This window comes from Schistocerca cancellata, chromosome 6 (genome assembly GCF_023864275.1).
Source record: "Schistocerca cancellata isolate TAMUIC-IGC-003103 chromosome 6, iqSchCanc2.1, whole genome shotgun sequence".
NCBI lineage: Eukaryota > Metazoa > Arthropoda > Insecta > Orthoptera > Acrididae > Schistocerca > Schistocerca cancellata.
Window position 1 is genome coordinate 499,986,206 of NC_064631.1, and position 22,007 is coordinate 500,008,212.

General features: G+C 43.7%; 1 protein-coding gene across 1 annotated transcript in view; it reads left to right on the forward strand.

Annotated features, from left to right (window-relative positions):
* Positions 1–1,279: 1,279 nt before the first annotated feature.
* The window catches only part of LOC126191160 (protein KRI1 homolog), a 101,498-nt gene continuing 80,770 nt past the window's right edge, over positions 1,280–22,007 (forward strand). Inside the window, exon 1 of the mRNA XM_049931932.1 lies at positions 1,280–1,531. Coding sequence (XP_049787889.1) covers positions 1,420–1,531 — 112 coding nt within the window. The 5' untranslated portion in view covers positions 1,280–1,419. The remainder of the gene's footprint in view (positions 1,532–22,007) is intronic.

The following is a 22,007-nucleotide window of genomic DNA, read 5'->3' on the forward strand; positions in this document are numbered from 1 at the left end:
AACATGCAGTGTCTTTTAGTTACACTCGTTTTGGGGAACAAACGTTCAAAATATGAACATAATTTTCAAACTCCAGACAAGAGCGATAAGATTAATAACCAAAAATACTAGTCGAGCTCATTGTAAAGCTCTGTTCAGAACACTGGAGATTTTAACTGCTCCATCTGAATACATTTACCAGTCAGTTTTAAACATCAATCATATCAATGGTAATTACTGCTCTAACAGCTCTGTCCATGACCATGCGACAAGAGATAGACTCAACTTCCATTTACCAAGAAAATATAAATATAAAACTCAAAACAGCATTTTATACCAAGGAATAAAACTGTACAATAATTTACCAAAAGAGATTAAAGAAATTGCCAAAATACACTTATTTAAAAAGGCAGCTAAAATGTACCTGCTATGCAATACAGTTTATACATTGAAGGATTACTTAGATAAAACAGAGTAGGGGTTTGGTAAAAAAAATGTTATACACATAAATAATAGTAATGCTTATAAATCATCCAACATTCCACATAACACCTTCACACTATGTTTATTTCCCTTCTTTCTTCCTTTTCTATAAATACTTACCCCCAATCTATGCACAGCACAACACTAACACCTCTTCCTCTTCCTCAGCTCAACATCTCACTGATTATAGGGGGATGCTGACTCAGTTTTTCAGGATAGCAAATGGGAAGTTGTGGTACAGAAAATGACCCAGAGATCACTGGTGTGTGTGTGTGTATGTGTGTGTGTTTTACGAAAGAATGTGTGTATAGTGTGTGTGCAATGACTGATAGTGAGATATGAGTGAACAGTGTGGCATTACAGTATTTAATAAGTTATTTGTAAAAAAAAGTATTGTATACCAGGAGTAAATCTAATGATTATGTCTAACTAGAATTCTGTAAATATACGTGTATACGAATTACCTTATTTGAAATTTATCTAAACTTGTAAATACTTTGGCATGTCTTATATCCTTGTAAAAAGAGATCTACGGATGAATAAAGCTACTACTACTACTACTACTACTACTGCTAGAAGCAAGACATGACACAAGCATTTCAAGTAATCCCACTGTTTCAAGTTACCCCATTTGACGGTATGCCCAGAAATGGCTAATAAACGGAAAAACAGAAACATTACAACCCGTTCAGTAGCTATAACAGCATGCATGACAGTGAGAATCCACAGGCCAGTTACTATAATTTTCAATACTGGTGGTGCTCTTGTTGTCGATTGGGGGGAAGAAATCTGTGCAAGTTTCTGATGCCTGTGGAGGCCGAGCTAGTATTGCGATAGTTACGTATTGTCTTTGGTTGAAAGTGATTTACCATGTTGTTGTTTATATTTCACGCGTTGTTGTGCACATGTGAGAAGAGTGTGTTATAACACATGTAGGGCAATGTATATCGTTTCACCATGAAGGAGCTGCTGTGTGGAAGTGATTCGGAGCCAGAAAATATTTTAACCGTAAACAAATCGTATGCTGAGCGATATAACACATGGAGAGAGAAAGAAGAGCTTCAGAAGTGTGAGCTAACTTGAAAATTGTATTGTTTTATAAGTATTTTCTCGACTGCTGTTTCATTAAGTTGCAGTTTACGTGTTTATTTTACTACAAAAGTAACAAAATTGCACTGTACCTACCTTTCAACTGAGGTATTCTAGGTTGTGACCACATAACTTACTGATGCATATTGGAGATGGTACTAAACCAATATCGCGTTTAAAACCTGCATAATCATTTGCGCTATTTCAGTTTAAAAATTGACAAAGGAAACTTATTTTATTTTTTTACTGGGTGGTAGGGGTGGGGGATCACTGTTATTCTGCCTCTGCGTTGTAGTCACTTAGATCGTCATCAGACGCAATGTAGTGTTAAAACTTTTTGTGTTGTCAGTTGATATTTCATATTGTTTCAGTTGTGTGTGCATTGATTGAAGGGAACAGTGCCAACTCATAGGTTGCGTTGCTGTAAAACCTTTGGGTTTGTGCGTACAGAAATTTGATGACCAAACACAACAGTACTGTTTTCTCACACATCACATGTAAACATCATTGAGAGAACATGAATTTATTATCAGGCATGAACACACATACAAAGATGAGTAGACACTGAACACTACCACCCATCACCTTTAAAGTGACAGTCATATAATTTTTAACCTTGGATCTGTATTGTTATTATAATGGTGTTATTTGGCTCACACATGGGAAGAAGCCATGTAAATGACCTATATGTAGCCATCTTAGAATACAGAAAATATTACTCCAACACTGTATTTTTTTAAAAAAGTTATTAAAATGATATGCTATGGCATCGACCTTATACCCCTCTGTATTCGTCTTCATATTGTGTAGGGTAGCATACATGTAGATAATACAGTTGTACCAAAATACTTGTCCAGGCATTTGTGTGTTATGTAATACAACTTTTCTGAATTTGCCTTGCAGTTTTAGTTTTAATAAGGAAGTGTGTGTTATATAAAAAGTAAATATACAACTTAAGCTACCCTACTCTACATTCTGTTGCCACTCTATTAAAAGATTCATCTACAGCACAAGTAAAATTTCACTCTCTGCCAAATTTAGCACCTATTTTTCATTGGCAAATGCGGCTTGATAGCAAAATAATTACCATGTAATATGAAGGTTACTGTGTTGTTGTTGTTTTGTGGTCTTCAGTCCAAAGACTGGTTTGATGAAGCTCTCCAAACTACTCTATCCTGTGCTAGCCTCTTCATCTTCAAGTAACTACTGCAGCATACATCCTTCTGAATGTGCTTAGTATATTCATCTGTTGGTCTCCCCCTACGATTTTTACCCTCCACACTTCCCTCCAATACTAAATTGGTGATCCCCTGAAGCCTCAGAATGTGTCCTACCAACCGATTGCTTTTTCTAGTCAAGTTGTGCCACAAATTTCTCTTCTCCCCAATTCTATTCAGTACCTCCTCATTAGCTACATGATCCAACCATCTAATTTTCAGCATTCTTCTATAGCACCGTGTTTTGAAAGCTTCTATTCTCTTCTGGTCTAAACTATATATCGTCCGTGTTTCACTTTCATACATAACTGTACTGCACACAAATACTTTTCAGAAAAGACTTCCTGACGCTTAAATCTATTCTCAGAGTTAACAATTTTCTCTTCTTCAGAAATGCTTTCTTTGCCATTACCAGTCTACATTTTATATCCTCTCTGCTTTGATCATCCTCAGTTATTTTGCTTCCCAGATGGAAAAACTCATCCACCACTTTAAGTGTCTTACTCCATAATCCAATTCCCTCAGCATCACCTGATTTAATTTTACTACATTCCATAATTCTCGTTTTGTTTTGTTGATGTTCATCTTATTGCCTCCTTTCAAGAAACTGTTCAATTGCTCTTCCAGGTCCTTTGCTGTGTCTGACAAAATTACGATGTCATCGGCACACCTCCCAAGTTTTTATTTCTTCTCCATGGATTTTAGTTCCTACTCCATTTTTTTTCTTTTTTTTCCATTACTGCTTGCTCAGTATACAGACCTAATAACATTGGGTGACAGTCTACATTCCTCTCTCACTCCCTTCTCAATCACTGCTTCCCTTTCATACCCCTCAACTGTTATAACTGCCATCTGGTTTCTGTACAAATTGTAAATAGCCTTTCGCTTCCTGTATTTTACCCCTGCCACCTTCAGAATTTGAAAGATAGTATTCCAGTCAACATTGTCAAAAGTCTACAAATGCTAGAAACATAGGTTTGCCTTTCCTTAACATGTCATCTAAGATAAGTCATAGGATCAGTATTGCCTCATGTGTTCCTGCACTTCTACAGAATCCAGACCGATAATCCCTGAGTTTGTCTTCTACCAGTTTTTCCATTCGTGTGTAATGAATTCATGTTCGCATTTTGCAACCATGACTTATTAAACTTATAGTTCGGTAATTTTTACACCTGTCAGCACCTGCTTTTTTTGGAATTGGAATTACTATGTTCTTCTTGAAGTCTGGGCATATTTTACTTATCTCATACATCCTGCTCCCCAAATGGAAGAGGTTTGCCATGGTTGGCTCCCAAGGCTGTCAGTAGTTCTAATGGAATGTTGTCTATTATCGGGGTCTTTTTTCGACTTAGGTCTTTCAGTGCTCTGTCAAATTCTTCACACAGTATCATATCTTGCATCTCATCTTCATCTCTGTCCTCTTCCTTTCCATAATATTGCTCTCTAGTGCATTGCCCCTGAATGGATTGTCTATATGCTCATTTTATCTTTCTGCTCTCCCTTATGAGCTCTAGATAATTATGCAAGTGGTTCTCTTTTCTCCTAAGATCTCTTTAATTTTCCTGTAGGTGGCCTATATCTTGCTGCTAGTGGTATATGCTTCTATGCTTGTACAACCTTACTTTTGACCTCTAGTCATTCCTGCTTAGTCGTTTTGCACAGCCCGTTGATCTCATCTTTGTGACATTTGTATTCCTTTCCACCTGCTTCATTTACTGCATTTGTATATTTCCTATTTCATCGATTTAATTCAGTATCTCTTGTGTTACCCAAGGATTTATACTAGTCCTCATCTCTTAACCTACTTGATCCTCTGCTGGCTCCACTATTTCACTTCTCAAAGCTACCCATTCTTTTTCTGCTGCATTCCTTTCCCCTGTTCTTGTTAATCATTCCCTAATGCTCCCTCTGAAACTATCTACAACCTCTGGTTCTTTTAGTTTATCCAGGTCTCATCTCCTTAAATTCCTACCTTTTTTCAGTTTCTTCAGTTTTAATCTGTTGTTGTTGTGGTCTTCAGTCCTGAGACTGGTTTGATGCAGCTCTCCATGCCACTCTATCCTGTGCAAGCTTCTTCATCTCCCAGTACCTACTGCAACCTACATCCTTCTGAACCTGCTTAGTGTATTGATCTCTTGGTCTCCCTCTACGATTTTTACCCTCCACGCTGCCCTCCAATGCTAAATTTGTGATCCCTCGATGCCTCAGAACATGTCCTACCAACCGATCCCTTCTTCTAGTCAAGTTGTGCCACAAACTTCTCTTCTCCCCAATCCTATTCAATACCTCCTCATTAGTTACGTGATCTACCCACCTTATCTTCAGCATTCTTCTGTAGCACCACATTTCGAAAGCTTCTATTCTCTTCTTGTCCAAACTAGTTATCGTCCATGTCTCACTTCCATACATGGCTACACTCCATACAAATACTTTCAGAAACGACTTCCTGACACCTAAATCTATATTCGATGTTAACAAATTTCTCTTCTTGAGAAATGCTTTCCTTGCCATTGCCAGTCTACATTTTATATCCTCTCTACTTCGACCATCATCGGTTATTTTACTCCCTAAATAGCAAAACTCCTTTACTACTTTAAGTGTCTCATTTCCTAATCTAATTCCCTCAGCATCACCCGACTTAATTTGACTACATTCCATTATCCTCGTTTTGCTTTTGTTGATGTTCATCTTATATCCTCCTTTCAAGACACTGTCCATTCCGTTCAACTGCTCTTCCAAGTCCTTTGCTGTCTCTGACAGAATTACAATGTCATCGGCGAACCTCAAAGTTTTTACTTCTTCTCCATGAATTTTAATACCTACTCCGCATTTTTCTTTTGTTTCCTTTACTGCTTGCTCAATATACAGATTGAATAACATCGGGGAGAGGCTACAACCCTGTCTCACTCCTTTCCCAACCACTGCTTCCCTTTCATGCCCCTCGACTCTTATAACTGCCATCTGGTTTCTGTACAAATTGTAAATAGCCTTTCGCTCCCTGTATTTTACCCCTGACACCTTCAGAATTTGAAAGAGAGTATTCCAGTCAACATTGTCAAAAGCTTTCTCTAAGTCTACAAATGCTAGAAACGTAGGTTTGCCTTTTCTTAATCTTTCTTCCAAGATAAGTCGTAAGGTCAGTATTGCCTCACGTGTTCCAACATTTCTACGGAATCCAAACTGATCCTCCCCGAGGTCGGCTTCCATTCGTCTGTAAAGAATTCGCGTTAGTATTTTGCAACTGTGACTTATTAAACTCATAGTTCGGTAACTTTCACATCTGTCAACACCTGCTTTCTTTGGGATTGGAATTATTATATTCTTCTTAAAGTCTGAGGGTATTTCGCCTGTCTCATACATCTTGCTCACCAGATGGTAGAGTTTTGTCATGACTGACTCTCCTGAGGCCATCAGTAGTTCTAATGGAATGTTGTCTACTCCCGGGGCCTTGTTTTGACTCAGGTCTTTCAGTGCTCTGTCAAACTCTTCACGCAGTATCTTATCTCCCATTTCATCTTCATCTACATCCTCTTCCATTTCCATAATATTGTCCTCAAGTACATCGCCCTTGTATAAACCCTCTATATACTCCTTCCACCTTTCTGCATTCCCTTCTTTGCTTAGAACTGGGTTGCCATCTGAGCTCTTGATATTCATACAAGTGGTTCTCTTCTCTCCAAAGGTCTCTTTAATTTTCCTGTAGGCAGTATCTATCTTACCCCTAGTGAGACAAGCCTCTACATCCTTACATTTGTCCTCTAGCCATCCCTGCTTAGCCATTTTGCACTTCCTGTCGATTTCATTTTTGAGACGTTTGTATTCCTTTTTGCCTGCTTCATTTACTGCATTTTTATATTTTCTCCTTTCATCAATTAAATTCAATATTTCTTCTGTTACCCAAGGATTTCTATTAGCCCGCGTCTTTTTACCTACTTGATTGTCTGCTACCTTCATCACTACATCCCTCAGAGCTACCCATTCTTCTTCTACTGTATTTCTTTCCCCCATTCCTGTCAATTGTTCCCTAATGCTCTCCCTGAATCTAATCTATAGTTCAAAAACAATAAATTGTGGTCAGAGTCCACATCTGCCACTGGAAATGTCTTACAATTTAAAAACTGGTTACTAAATCTTTGTGTTCCCATTATATAATTGCTTTGACCTTCTGGTGTCTCCAGCCCTCTTCCATGTATACAACTATCTTTCATGATTCTTAAACCAAGTGTTAACTATGATTAAGTTATGCCCTGTACAAAATTCTACCAGGCAGTTTCCTCATTCATTCCTTACCCGCAGTCCCTGTTGTCCTACTACTTTTCCTTCTCTTGCTGGGGTCGTTGTGGGGGTGTTGTGAGGGTGACATGGTATTAGAAGATGGAAAGTGTAACATGAGGCTGAAATGAAAATAAAAATATATGGGGAGAGATAAAGGTGAACTAGAAAGCAACTGGAGATCTGGTGTGAAAAAAGTCGAAAAAGTGTTGGTTAAAGCTGAGCTATGTTGATCCTGTGGTCAACTTGGGTTGGTAAACAATGATGTGCACAAAGGTTAGGTGGTTGTGTTGCCGCCAAAACACGTTAAAGGGTTGAGAAATTTGGGAAAATTTCGAAAAATGATTTATTGATGACATCTTCATGATCTGGACTCACAGTGAAGAAGGACTCCAGAATTTCCTCTCCAACCTCAACTCCTTTGGTTCCATCATATTCACCTGGTTCTACTTCAAATCCCATGCCACTTCCCTTGACGTTGACCTCCATCTGTCCAATGGTCAGCTTCACACATCCGTCGACATCAAACCCACCAACAAGCAACAGTGCCTCCATTATGACAGCTGCCACCCTTTCCATATCAAACGGTCCCTTCCCTACAGTCTAGGTCTTCGTGGCAAATGAATCTGCTCCAGTCCTGAATCCCTGAACCATTACACCAACAACCTGAAAACAGCTTTCGCATCCCGCAACTACCCTCCAGACCTGGTACAGAAGCAAATAACCAGAGCCACTTCCTCATCCCCTCAAACCCAGAACCTTCCACAGAAGAACCCCAAAAGTGCCCCACTTGTGACAGGATACTTTCCGGGACTGGATCAGACTCTGAATGTGGCTCTCCAGCAGGGATACGACTTCCTCAAATCCTGCTCTGAAATGAGATCCATCCTTCATGAAATCCTCCCCACTCCACCAAGAGTGTCTTTCCGCCGTCCACCTAACCTTCGTAACCTCTTAGTTCATCCCTATGAAATCCCCAAACCACCTTCCCTACCCTCTGGCTCCTACCCTAGTAACCGCCGCCAGTGTAAGACCTGTCCCATGCACCCTCCCACCACCACCTACTCCAGTCCTGTAACCCAGAAGGAGTACACGATCAAAGGCAGAGCCACGTGTGAAAGCACCCACGTGATTTACCAACTGACCTGCCTATACTGTGAAGATTTCTATGTGGGAATGACCAGCACCAAACTGTCCATTCACATGAATGGACACAGGCAGACAGTATTTGTTGGTAATGAGGATCACCCTGTGGCTAAACATGCCTTGGTTCACGGCCAGCACATCTTGGCACTGTGTTACACCGTCCGGGTTATTTGGATACTTCCCACTAACACCAACCTATCAGAACTCCGGAGATGGGAACTTGCCCTTCAATATATCCTTTCTTCCCGTTACCCACCAGGCCTCAACCTCCGCTAATTTCAAGTTGCCGCCACTCATACCTCACCTGTTATTCAACAACATCTTTCCCTCCGTACTTCCGCCTCGACTGACTTCTCTGCCCAAACTCTTTGCCTTTACATATGCCTGCTTGTGTCTGTATATGTGCGGATGGATGTGGATGTGTGTGTGTGTGTGTGTGTGTGTGTGTGTGTGTGTGTGCGCGCGCGCGCGATTGTATACTTGTCCTTTTTTCCCCCTAAGGTAAGTCTTTCCGCTCTCGGGACTGGAATGACTCCTTACCCTCTCCCTTAAAACCCACATACTTTCGTCTTTCCCTCTCCTTCCCTCTTTCCTGATGAAGCAACCTTGGGTTGCAAAAGCTTGAATTTTGTGTGTGTGTTTGTGTTTGTTTGTCTATCAACATACCAATGCTTTTGTTTGGTAAGTTACATCATCTTTGTTTTTAGATATATTTTTCCCAAGTGGAATGTTTCCATCTATTTTTACTGGTTGCCTAGTTTTGGGCTTTGCCAATTTTTGCAAACCACCTATTACAAAGAACAAAATTAGTTAGGAGTGGATGTGTCGAAATGTAGATAATAAAGGAGTCACTGATAAAATGATACACGTGATAACGACTTAAATATTTGTATTTAGGATATGTTTGGTGCGAATAATTCTATTTATGTCATCACATTTAAATGTATCTCAGATCTGTGTTAGAAGACATCACAATTGTATGTACTCTACCTTACTGTGTTATGTTAGTGTATGTGCATCATATTTATTTTTCTTTATTGTATTATCTTCATGATGGACATAGATTCAAGGCACCATATATGCCCGTCTTAAGGACAATTCAAGATAAAAGTCTGTACATTACAATTATGTAGGAACAAATGATCTAAGCTTTATAACAATAAAAAAAAATCGAATACAAAATGGCATTTTCCCCAGTTTTGGCCGCATTAATTGTGGCTGTGGTATGCCATTTCCCCACTTTTGGCTGCTGCTTATTATAATAAAACTGCAGCTTTAAGTAACTGTAGAATCAGTTTGCTACAAAATGCTTTGTTCTTTGTACAAGCATTTAAGAAAACAAACATGCATAAAGTAAATAAAAGTTACAACAATTGAGTGGAACAGAAAAACAATCAGTAAAAACTATTGTGTTGGTTGGCCTAGAAACAATCTACAATTAATTCCCCTTCAGGAGCCAGAAGAAAGAAATTTCATCGATATTAAGAACTCTGTTAGGGTTGTTTAACATATCCTTACCATTCAGAGTTTCAAATACTTCCTGCAACCAATTTCTTATTTTTCTCCACTGTATTAGAACCTCTAGTGCCATTAACATTTGGCACCTTTTTGTGACAAAACTTTGTGTCTGTTGAGAAAGCCATGATATCACTTTTTTTCAGGTTGATGTTTGTCAGTGCACTCTTAGCACTTCACAAATCTGCCTCTTTAATGAGGTTTTTTTTTGCATAGATACATGAGATCTTCTGTAGTAACTGGAAACCCTATGTTGGATAAGTCCAGTCCAGAACCTGATCCATCAGAATTTTTTTTTCCTAAGACAGTGTGTTGGCCACAGTGCCCAGTAGATAGGCAAGAAATTTTGTTTCTCAATATTCTTGGAGCACTGTACAACTTGCTTGCAGTATCAACCTTCATTCCCTCAAGAATAGCCTCCAATGCATTTTTAACTTTGGTGGGAATACTGAAATCTCTTATTCTTAGGTTGACTCAAAAACCTTGAGTTAAAAATAAAAAAGGTTACATCTTCACAATTTATTTTGCATATTTTACTGTGTTACAAGGATAGATAAATTAATATGAGATGCTCAGGTGAGACCATTAATCAGGTCTAGCTTTATATAAAGAATACCAGAAATATTTTAAATAAATTTACTTAACTAAAATTAGCCTAGTTAGAATGCAGACCAAGGCTGTGTTATGGATGTTTAGTAAAAAAATTTTAAAAGTGGCTAAGACCGTATCCATATACGTCCCTACGTATGACCACAAGAATGGCCATAGCAGGTAACCAAGACTAAATATGGATATGTTAATGGCCAGAGAAGTTTGATGCTATGTTCATGGGTTGTACCATATTTAACTTGCAAAAAATAAAACTATAATACTTATCCATACCTCCCAACACATTAAGTTTCTACTGACGTTTTATATAAAACATGTCAAATATGAAAATCAGATATGCCGTGCTGAAAGAAAAACTCCATGAAAGTCAACTTCTTCGACACAGAACTTTTCACAAAATTGTGATTCCAAACAAGAGCAACCAAAGAAATACTTATATATCTAACTGATAGCACATTTCATTATGTTTGCAATAAAATATTTTAAGATTGACTGGTATTCAAAAGAAGCTTAAAAATTCTCTAATAGCATTAAACTGGCCATAAGTGCAGTAGTGGCTAAAACTGGAGCCTTGACCATATATGAAAATAAAATTTGAAAACAAACTGAAAGAGTTTATCCTTGACGGATCCTTCTACTTTCTATTACTGTAATGTGTGAAGGTGGTGGCTGGAATTACTAACTTACATCTGTATTTTTTTTTTTAAAGGAACAAAAAACTTTATAAATGTTCAGCATGTAGCCATATTCACAAATTAATTTATGATGTGAATACAAAATTACTCATGCTACATAATTTTGACTTATCATTCAAATGGTCCATGGAACATGAAACTGACTAACTTACCATAATACACTATGCTGTAAGTACAGTTGTGACATCAGTTAATGCAGATCTGAGATCCATGTAAGTGTGGTGATATAAATAGAACTGTTCACTACAAACATCTCCTTAATTCAAATAGGCCTATATGAGTAGTTCCCATATGTATCACTTTATCACTGATACATGTCAGCCAGTAAATAAACAGCACTTTTGGTATGAATTAATTGAAAGACTTTTTTTTTTTTTACAATATAGATAATATATTATAATGCAATATTTTATGAAGCAGGCTACGTCCTTTAAAACAAATTTTGCGCCTGATTGTTCTGGACTATGTCAACCAGAATTTGTACTTATTTGGCAATGATGACTGGATTTTCACCAAGAAATATTGGAATTTTCTTGTCCTGTATCTTAAGTAGTAGCCACTAGAAAGGAGGTCTGAAAATGATTATTTCAGTCTTCAACAGTATAAGGGAAAGTCCTTGTTAGGAAAGCACACACACACACACACACACACACACACACACACACACACACACACACACACTTCCATTCAAAGAAGCAAACACACCTCACGCACACGACATGATGTCCAGCAGCTCGGACCAGATTGCAGCTGTCACATAAACCAGCAACAGCAATCTGGTGGGGACAGGGAAGGGAAAGGGATAGCAGGCTATGCATGAGGAGGAGAAGAGCACTGTCTGGCATAGTGTGCAGGGGCTAGACTGCCAATAGGCACAATGTTGGGAGGGGCAAGGGAAATGAGAAATGACAAAGGAGAGGAGCAGGGAAGGAGAAAGATGGGCAGGTATGTTGGCAGAGGGTGGGAGACAAGAATAGGGAGGAGGTGATAGGACAGAGGGGGTGGGAAGTGTTGGTTACAGGGTTTGCGAACCGGAGGTGACTGTAGCTTGAGGCTGAGATAATTTGAGGAGCAGAGTGTGTGTTTTAAGGATAACTCCCATCTGACCAGTTGAGAAAAACTAGTGGTCAATGGGAGTTCCAGATGGCTTGGGTAGTGAAGCAGGCCATTGATATCAAGCTTGTTATGTTGAGATGCATGTTGTGACACAGGGTGGTCGACTTTTCTCTTGTCCACAGTTTGGCCGTGGCCCTTCATTGTGTTGGATAGCTGGTTGACAGTCTTACCAATATAAAAAGCCATCTAATGAATGCAGGAGACCTGGTATATGACATGGCTTCTTTCATGAGTGGTTTGGTCTCTGATGGGGTAGGATAAGCCTGAGGCAAGACTGGAATAGGAAGTGCTGTTGGGCTGGATTGGGTAGGTCTTGACCTGCATCTTCTACAGGGATACGATTCCTCTGGTAAGGGGTTGGGATTGCGATTGGCATCGGGCTCGACTGGGATATTATGGAGGTTGGGTGGGCACAGAACACCAATTTAGGGGGAGATGGGAAGGATCTCGGGTAGGATGACCCTCATTTCAGGGCATGATGATAGGTAATGAAGGCTGTGACGAAGGATATGTTTCAGTTGTCCCAGTCTGGGGTGGTACTGGGTGAAGAAGGGCCACTCCTAGCTGGTTCCTGGGGGTGTGAGAGGAAATGCCATGAGAGCAGGTCTGGCAGTTAGTGCCTGTATGTGAAGACATTGGTGAGATTCACAGCATACTGGGCAAGGGAGTTTTTGTCATTGCATAAATCCTGTACCCGAGTGGTCAGGCTGGATGGGAGGGATTTTTTGGTGTTTTTGTTGTACCCAGAGTTTTCCTCCTTGTCAACCCCTCAAAGCAGCCAGACACTGTCTAGATGACCTTTTCAAATCGCAACATCCCCCCAAAACACCCCACCAGCACCCCACCAACTCCAGAGCAAAACGTTCCAGTAACACTGTTGTTACTAAAATCCTCAGCCACACAGAAGTTTCAATTCTATCCAAAAGCTTCAGCTTCAGCCCTACAACCAAATTTAACCATGCTGGACTTATCAAAAATCTACTCTCCTTCTCCCGATCCCTACAGTGGAAACACTTTGTTGCCGCCAATCCTTCCAATCAAAGCCAATCCAATCCCAACATTGAACCCTGCCTCTACCAGTTCATACTACCATCTAACAGTAATCCTCCGTCTGATCTCCTGCTCCCACCTGATCATCCCCTGGTCAACTTCCAGGAATTCCTTACCTCCAGCTTGGCCTCACCATCCTTCCCAGATCCCCTTCTCAGAACAGCAACCTTTTCAGCAGAAGAAAGAAAAGGCATACACAACCTCAACACAAATCCTGATCTAATCATGCTACCTGTAGACAAGGGTTCCATCACTGTGGTTTGAATCACAATAACTACCTTGCGGAATGTCTGTGCTTTTGGCTTACTTCTCCACCTATAAACTCTGCCAGAGTGATCTCATCCCAGAAGTTCACCATAACCTCCGACCCCTGTTTAAGCTGTAGGCCATTCTCAGAGCCTCTTTCTTGAATCCATTTCCCGCCTCCTATGACATCCTACACACCCACCTTCTACATGCTCTCCAAAATCCGCAAGCCCTATAATCCTGGACACCCATTTTTGCCCCTCATTGACCAACACCTCCAACCAATTGTCTGTATTCTAGCCTCCCACATCAAAGATATGAACCACTTCCTTCACTGACTCTTCAAAATCCCCACCCCTTTATGTCCTGGATCCCTACTTGTCACTGTTGATGCCACTTCCCTATACACTGACGTTTGTCATGCCCATTCTCTTATCACTGTTGCACACTACCTTTCCCAACATCCTTCAGACTCCAGACACACTACCTCATTCCTCACACACCTTACTAACTTTGTCCTAACTCACAGCTCTTTCTCCTTTGAAGGGAAGGTGTACAAACAAATCAATGATGCAGCCTTGGGAACCTGCAAAGCACCCTCCTGTGCCAACCTGTTTATGGGCTGTCTGGAGGAAACCTTCCTAGTGTCCCAAAACGCCAATCCCCTGGTCTGGTTTAGGTTCAGTGGTGATCAGGGCCAAGACATCTTACCTTCATTCCTTCACAACCTCAGCATCTATCCCATTTGCTTCACCCCCCCCCCCCCCCCCCCCCCCCCCTGCGGGTCCGGGGATTAGAATAGGCCCGAGGTATTCCTGCCTGTCGTAAGAGGTGACGAAAAGGATCCCTCCCCCTCAAGGGGGTAGTTAGCGCCTGCGTCCGGAGACGGACGGTTCCACGACCTCTATTTGCGGTCATTTTGCTTTTTCACTTCTCGTTTCTTCCTTCCTTTGGTTGGTTCCTTTCTTTGCTCTTCTCCACCTCACTGTCTTCCTTACTCTTTCCCTTGTCTTCTTCTCCTTGCCTTCACATTGCCTTCTTCTCCTTGCCTTCACATTGCCTTCTTCTCCTTGCCTTCACATTGCCTTCTTCTCCTTGCCTTCTCATTGCCTTCTTCTCCTTGCCTTCTCATTGCCTTCTTCTCCTTGCCTTCTCATTGCCTTCTTCTCCTTGCCTTCTCATTGCCTTCTTCTCCTTGCCTTCTCTGGTCTCTGCCTCGGCGTTTGAGCGGTCTGTCCTCTCTCTCCCTCTCTCTCTTCTTTTTCCTCTTCTTCCTTCCTCCCTGTGCACGCCTGAAGGCCGACCCACGCGTTCGCACGCGTAGCCGGTGACGGGGTAACGCGTAATTCCCCACCCTGGGTAGACATGTAAGGCATGCACGTACCCCCTGATAAAGGCCAGGCCCTGGGAGGGGTGATTGCCTGAGCTGATACCTTCTGACCATGCCGATTGGTCCCTCCGTCTGTTTCTCGGGTGGTGTGACCTGAGGTGTAAACATTCACCTAAGGCAGGAGTGCCCTCTGAGAGGGTCCCCACAAGGAAGGAGCGCGCCATCGGAGACGCTGGCAATCATGGGGGATTCCTCCGCAATGGATTTCACTCCATCTCTCTCGACTTCTGCCCAAAAACAGAAACATGACCAGCCACCAGTTACAAAAGTACTACCGCCTGCCCCACAGTTCCTCGTCGTTTCTTGATCTGAGGACGGCAAGGATTTTTCCTCTGTCAACCCTTTCGTTATCCAGAAGGGCGTAGATGCCATAGCCGGATCTGTCAAATCTTGTACCAGGTTGCGTAACGGTACCTTACTACTAGAAACTGAGAGTGCCTTTCAGGCACAAAAACTGCTTCAGGCCACACTCCTGTACACGTTCCCTGTCCGGGTGGAGGCTCACCGAACTTTGAATTCGTCTCGTGGTGTGGTCTATACTAGATCCCTCGACGGATTGACTGACGAGGAGATTCAATCTTTCCTCGCTGAGCAGGGCGTGACGGCTGTCCATAGGGTCATGAAAAAGGTCAACAGTGACCTTGTACCGACCTGGACACTTTTCTTGACCTTTGATAGTGTTAAGCTGCCATCGCGCATCAAGGCGGGCTACGAGGTTATTTCTGTTCGCTCCTATGTCCCGACACCTACGCGCTGCTACCAGTGTCAGCGTTTCAATCACACTCGACAGTCTTGTTCCAATGCGGCTAAATGTGTCACTTGTGGCAGGGATGCCCATGAGGGTGACTGTCCACCTCCATCTCCTCGTTGTGTGAACTGTCAGGGTGACCATGCCGCATCCTTCCGCGACTGTCCTGTCTATAAGGAAGAACGCTGTATCCAAGAAATTCGGGTCAAAGAGAAAGTGTCCACCTCGGCTGCTCGCAAGCTATTGGCTAGTAGGAAGCCCACACTGCTCCCAGCGGGGAAATACAGTACTGTCCTCGCCTCTCCTCGGACTACCAGGGAGGTGGCAACCCAGACATGCGATCTGACCTTCAGCAACACGGTCGTCCGTTCGGCCAGTGCTAAGATCGCGCGGTCGACGTCTCCTCTTCCTCCCATCACCCCACAGACACCAGCCCCTTCATCAGCTTCTGCTAAGACGAAGACCCCGAAGTCAGATGCACGGGCCTTCAAGAAGGAACCATCCCGTGCAGACTTCCTACGTACCTCGACCTCCCAGCCTTCGACCGGTACTTCCACCAAACAACCTTCCAAGAAGGCTCATAGGAAGCACAGTTCTCCTTCTCCGCCACAGCGCATTTCTTCTCCTGCGCCACCCAGCGGTTGCCGCCCCAGGCTGTCATCCATTTCGCCTGGCCGCACCGCTGGTAGCCAAACATCTGGCCGTTCACCGGCGGCGGAAGCTTCCCCTCCCGGTCATCTTCCCAAGATGGCCGATGAACCTATAGACCCAATGGACGATGACTGTCCGCCTACTGATAGCGGCGGCAGTGCTCGCTCGAAGCCAGGCCCTCAGCCGCCTTCGAGGTGACCCCTTCTTTCATCTTCCTTTTCTTCTTATGATGGCACTTATTCACTGGAATATTCGCAGCATTCGCTCCAACTGAGAGGACTTGAAGTTGCTGCTCTGCTTGCACCGTCCGCTCGTCGTAGCCCTCCAGGAAACGAAGCTACGCCCATGCGATCAAATTGCCTTGGCACACTACACCTCTGTGCGTTTTGACCTACCCCCTGTGGTAGGTATCCCGGCTCATGGAGGGGTTATGTTGCTGGTCCGGGATGATATTTACTACGATCCCATCCCGTTGCACACCGGCCTGCAGGCAGTTGCCATCCGCATTACTCTCCCCACTTTTACATTTTCCATTTGTACCATTTACACTCCATCGTCGTCTGCCGTTACCAGGGCAGACATGATGCAACTTATTGCTCAGCTACCTGCACCATTTTTGTTAACTGGAGACTTCAATGCCCACCATCCCCTTTGGGGCTCTCCAGCATCCTGCCTGAGGGGCTCCCTGTTAGCAGACCTTTTCAACCAGCTCAATCTTGTCTGCCTCAATACTGGCGCCCCTACTTTTCTTTTGGACACATCTCACACCTATTCCCATTTAGACCTCTCTATATGTACTCCTCAACTTGCACGCCGGTTTGAGTGGTATGCACTTGCTGATATATATGCGAGCGACCACTTCCCGTGTGTTATCCATCTCCTGCAGCATACCCCCTCTCCGTGCTCATCTAGTTGGACCATCTCCAAAGCAGACTGGGGGCTCTTCTCTTCCAGAGCGACCTTTCAGGATCAAACCTTCACAAGCTGCGATCGTCAGGTCGCACATCTCACGGAAGTCATTCTCACTGCTGCTGAATATTCCATCCCTCACCCTACTTCTTCTCCACGTCGCGTACCGGTCCCCTGGTGGACCGCAGCATGTAGAGACGCTTTACGTGCTTGTCGACGTGCTTTACGCACCTTTAAACGCCACCCTACTGTGGCGAATTGTATCAATTATAAACGATTATGTGCACAGTGTCGTCGTATTATTAAAGAAAGCAATAAAGCCAGCTGGGCTGCTTTCACAAGCACCTTCAACAGTTTTACTCCTTCTTCTGTTGTCTGGGGTAGCCTGCGCCGGCTATCTGGCACTAAGGTCCACTCACCAGTTTCTGGCTTGACGGTCGCGAATGACGTCCTTGTGGCCCCTGAGGCTGTCTCCAATGCCTTCGGCCGCTTTTTCGCAGAGGTTTCGAGCTCCGCTCATTACCACCCTGCCTTCCTCCCCCACAAACAGGCAGAGGAGGCTAGGCCACCTAACTTCCGCTCCTCGAATCGTGAAAGTTATAATGCCCCATTCACCATGCGGGAACTCGAAAACGCACTTGGCCGATCACGGTCCTCCGCTCCAGGGCCTGATTCTATTCATATTCAGATGCTGAAGAACCTTTCTCCTGCGGGTAAAGGTTTTCTTCTTCGTACTTACAATCGCATCTGGATTGAGGGACATGTTCCCGCATGCTGGCGCGACTCTATTGTTGTCCTGATTCCTAAGCCGGGGAAGGACAAGCACTTGCCTTCCAGTTATCGACCCATCTCGCTTACCAGCTGTGTCTGTAAAGTGATGGAGCGAATGGTTAACTCTCGATAGGTTTGGCTGCTCGAGTCTCGACGCCTACTTACCAATGTCCAATGTGGATTTCGTAGGCGCCGCTCTGCTGTTGACCATCTGGTTACCTTGTCGACCTTCATTATGAATAACTTCTTGCGGAAGCGCCCGACCGCGGCTGTGTTCTTTGATTTGGAGAAGGCTTACGACACCTGTTGGAGGGCTGGCATTCTCCGCACCATCCATACATGGGGCCTTCGCGGTCGCCTCCCTTTTTTATTCGTTCCTTTTTAATGGATCGACAGTTCAGGGTATGTGTGGGTTCTGTCCTGTCAGACACCTTTCGCCAGGAGAATGGGGTGCCACAGGGCTCAGTTTTGAGCGTCGCTCTCTTCGCCATAGCGATCAATCCAATAATGGATTGCCTCCCAGCTGATGCATCAGGCTCCCTTTTCGTGGACGATTTTACCATCTATTGCAGCGCGCAGTGTACGTGTTTCCTGGAGTGCTGTCTTCAGCGTTCTCTTGACCGTCTTTACTCCTGGAGTGTCGCCAATGGCTTCCGTTTTTCTGCCGAGAAGACGGTCTGTATTAACTTCTGGCGCTACAAAGAGTTTCTCCCACCGTCCTTACGACTCGGTCCCGTTGCTCTCCCATTCGTGGAGACAACAAAATTTTTAGGTCTTACATTTGACAGGAAACTTAGTTGGTCTCCACATGTGTCATATTTGGCTGCCCGTTGTACCCGTTCTCTAAATGTCCTCCGTGTTCTCAGTGGTATGTCGTGGGGAGCGGATCGAACCGTCCTACTTCGCCTATATCGGTCGATCGTCCGCTCCAAGCTGGATTATGGGAGCTTCGTATACTCCTCTGCACGGCCATCCATCTTACGCTGCCTCAACTCCATACAACATCGGGGTTTACGACTTGCGATCAGAGCGTTTTATACTAGTCCCGTCGAGAGTCTTCATGCTGACGCTGGTGAGTTGCCACTCACCTACCCGCGCGATATACTGCTTTGTCGGTATGCCTGTCGGCTACTGGCAATGCCCGACCACCCGTCTTATCGTTCCTTTTTTGATGACTCTCTCGACCGTCAATACGGGTTGTATGTCGCTGCCCTGCTACCCCCTGGAGTTCGCTTTCGTCGCCTCCTTCACCACCTTAATTTTTCACTCCCTGCAACCTTTCGAGTGGGCGAGAGCCACCCGCCACCTTGGCTCCAAGCTCAGGTTCGCGTCCACCTTGACCTCTGCTCGCTCCCGAAGGAGGTTACCCCCGGTTCAGTCTACCACTCCCGTTTTGTCGAACTTCGTTCGAAGTTCATTAATATGACCTTCATTTATACAGATGGCTCTAAGACCAATGACGGGGTCGGGTGTTCTTTTATTGTCGGGGCACAAAGTTTCAAATACCGGCTCCATGGCCATTATTCGGTCTTCACAGCTGAGCTCTTTGCCCTCTACCAGGCTGTTCTTTACATCTGCCGCCACCGACATTCTGCATATGTCATCTGCTCCGATTCCCTGAGCGCTATCCAGAGCCTCAGTGATCCGTACCCGGTTCACCCTTTCGTGCACTGGATCCAACGCTCTCTTCAGCAGCTGGTGGACGTCGGTTCTCCGGTTAGCTTTATGTGGGTTCCTGGCCATGTCGGTATCCCTGGGAACGAAGCTGCAGATGCCGCGGCCAAGGCTGCGGTCCTCCAGCCTCGGACAGCTTCTTGTTGTGTCCCTTCGTCAGATTGTAGCAGGGTCATTTGTCGGCGCATTTTATCGCTGTGGCATGCCGATTGGGCTGCACTTACAGACAACAAGCTTCGGGCCTTGAAACCTCTTCCCGTGGCTTGGACGTCCTCCTCACGCCATTCTCGGCAGGAGGAGGTAGTTTTGGCCCGGTTACGAATTGGACACTGCCGGTTCAGCCATCGCCATCTGCTGACGGCTGCGCCGGCGCTGTTCTGTCCATGTGGGCAATTGCTGACGGTCCGCCACATTTTAACATCCTGTCCGGATTTTAACACACTGCGTCTTGATCTTGGCCTGCCATGTACTCTAGAAGCCATTTTAGCGGATGACCCACGAGCAGCTGCTCGCGTTCTTCATTTTATCAATTTTACAATCCTCTCTAAGGACATTTGATTATGCTGTTTTCTTTTTTTAATCCTATGCCTCAGTCTGTCTTTTATCGTGTTTTCCATTTCGTTGCTGTTTTAAACTTGTGACTCGCGGTGCATTCCTAACGTAGTCTGGGCGCTAATGACTGTTGAAGTCGTGCGCCCTAAAACCACAAAAAAAAAAAAAAAAAAAAAAAAAAAAAAAAAACCATTTGCTTCATCTGGTGCTCCTCAACCTGCATGTCACCATCACGGATGTTGACCCCCTTCTCTCTGGTGGCTCCATCCACACCTCTATCCACATTAAACTCACCAATTACCAACAGTACTTTCATTTCAGAAGCTATCATTCCTTCCACACCAAAAAATCCTTCCTATAGAGCCTGCCTCACCCAGTATTCAAGTGCCTCACCCAGCATTCAACTGCTTCGCCCAGTATTCTGGGGGTCTTAAGAGTACCAAGGCCTTCACAGACATGCACTATCCCCCAGAACTAGTTTGGAGACAGATCTCCCTTGCCATTTCCCATCACATCCCTAATCCTCCCACCACCTCCAAGAACCAGCTACAAAGAAGTGGCCCCTTCGATATCCAGTATCACCCTGACTGAGCCGTATCCTTCGCCAGGACTGTGATTATCTGTCAACATGCTCTGAAATGAAGGACATTGCATCCAAGATCCTTCCCATCTCTCTGCCTAAAGTGGTGTTCCATTGCCCACGCAATCTCCACTATATCCTTGTCAGGCTGTTCCAGCTCATGAGTGCCTTGCTGAGCTGCGGAGCACTCCCTGCTGTGTGGAGCATTGTGACTAACTGTCAACAAATAGCCCAGCAGCACATGGCATGGTAGGCCTTTTGATCTGCTTGCAGCAACTTACAAGCTCGCCAACGTTGCTCTTAGCAGCTGTGATATAGTGACATGATACCTCGGGGTAATAGGAAGTTAAAGAAACAGGTAAGAAATAAGTGTGTTAAATGTAATTGCATACATTTATTGGGTGTCTGAAATTAGACTTGTTTTATATCAGGAGAGGAAATATCGGGAGTCAAACTGTTCGTAGCATTAGTATTGAAAATGGCTGTCAGTGTCTTGCCCTGAAGAAAAGGTCATTCTTTGGTTTTTATTTTTTTCATTGCTGCGGAAAGCTGCTCACAAGATTATGTAGATCCAAACATGCACGTGATCAATGAGGCATTTTTGTGGAGTTTGTGAAATTTTTTATTTTATGTAATGAACGATGCCACCATGACAAATTAAGTGTGTTGTAGTTTCTGTCTTTCAGCAAAATTGAATTTGGCTGCTCAGTAACTGCTAGCTGGAGTGATTTTGGCAAATCATTGGGTGAAGCTGAGAAAGGAGAACTGAACAATTTCATTTCCATTTAAAAAATGGTGAGCTCTCTGAACTGTGTTTAAAAAGAGATGATCAGCCACTTTAGCTTGGCTTGATAATGACCAAAACTGATACTTTCAGGTAGTTTTAAAGAAGCAAGATGATTGAAGAATGTTAAAATTCCATCACCCATCTGCCTCTCAAACAAGCGTAACTTTTCTATGAATGCTCTGAGTTGTGCATGCATGTCAACTATTAGCTGCTCTGTGCCTTGAAATGTCAGATTTAAATTATTCAGATGCATTGTTATGTCAGCTAAGAACACTAGGTCTGATGTCCGTTTTAAATCTTTCAGACGTGTTTCTTCCACTTTCATTTTGCGAAAGAGAGATATTTCCTCATGGATGGCAAGGAAAGGATCAAGAACTTTTCCCTGACTAAGTCAAGGAAATGTGCTTTGGTAAAGTTTTTCCCGATACCCTGCTTCCATATCTTTCGGGAGTCCTTTGAATTGATGATGATTTACATTGTGATGCTGCACAAAATTCACAAATTTGACCAAAACTTTGATGTTAACAC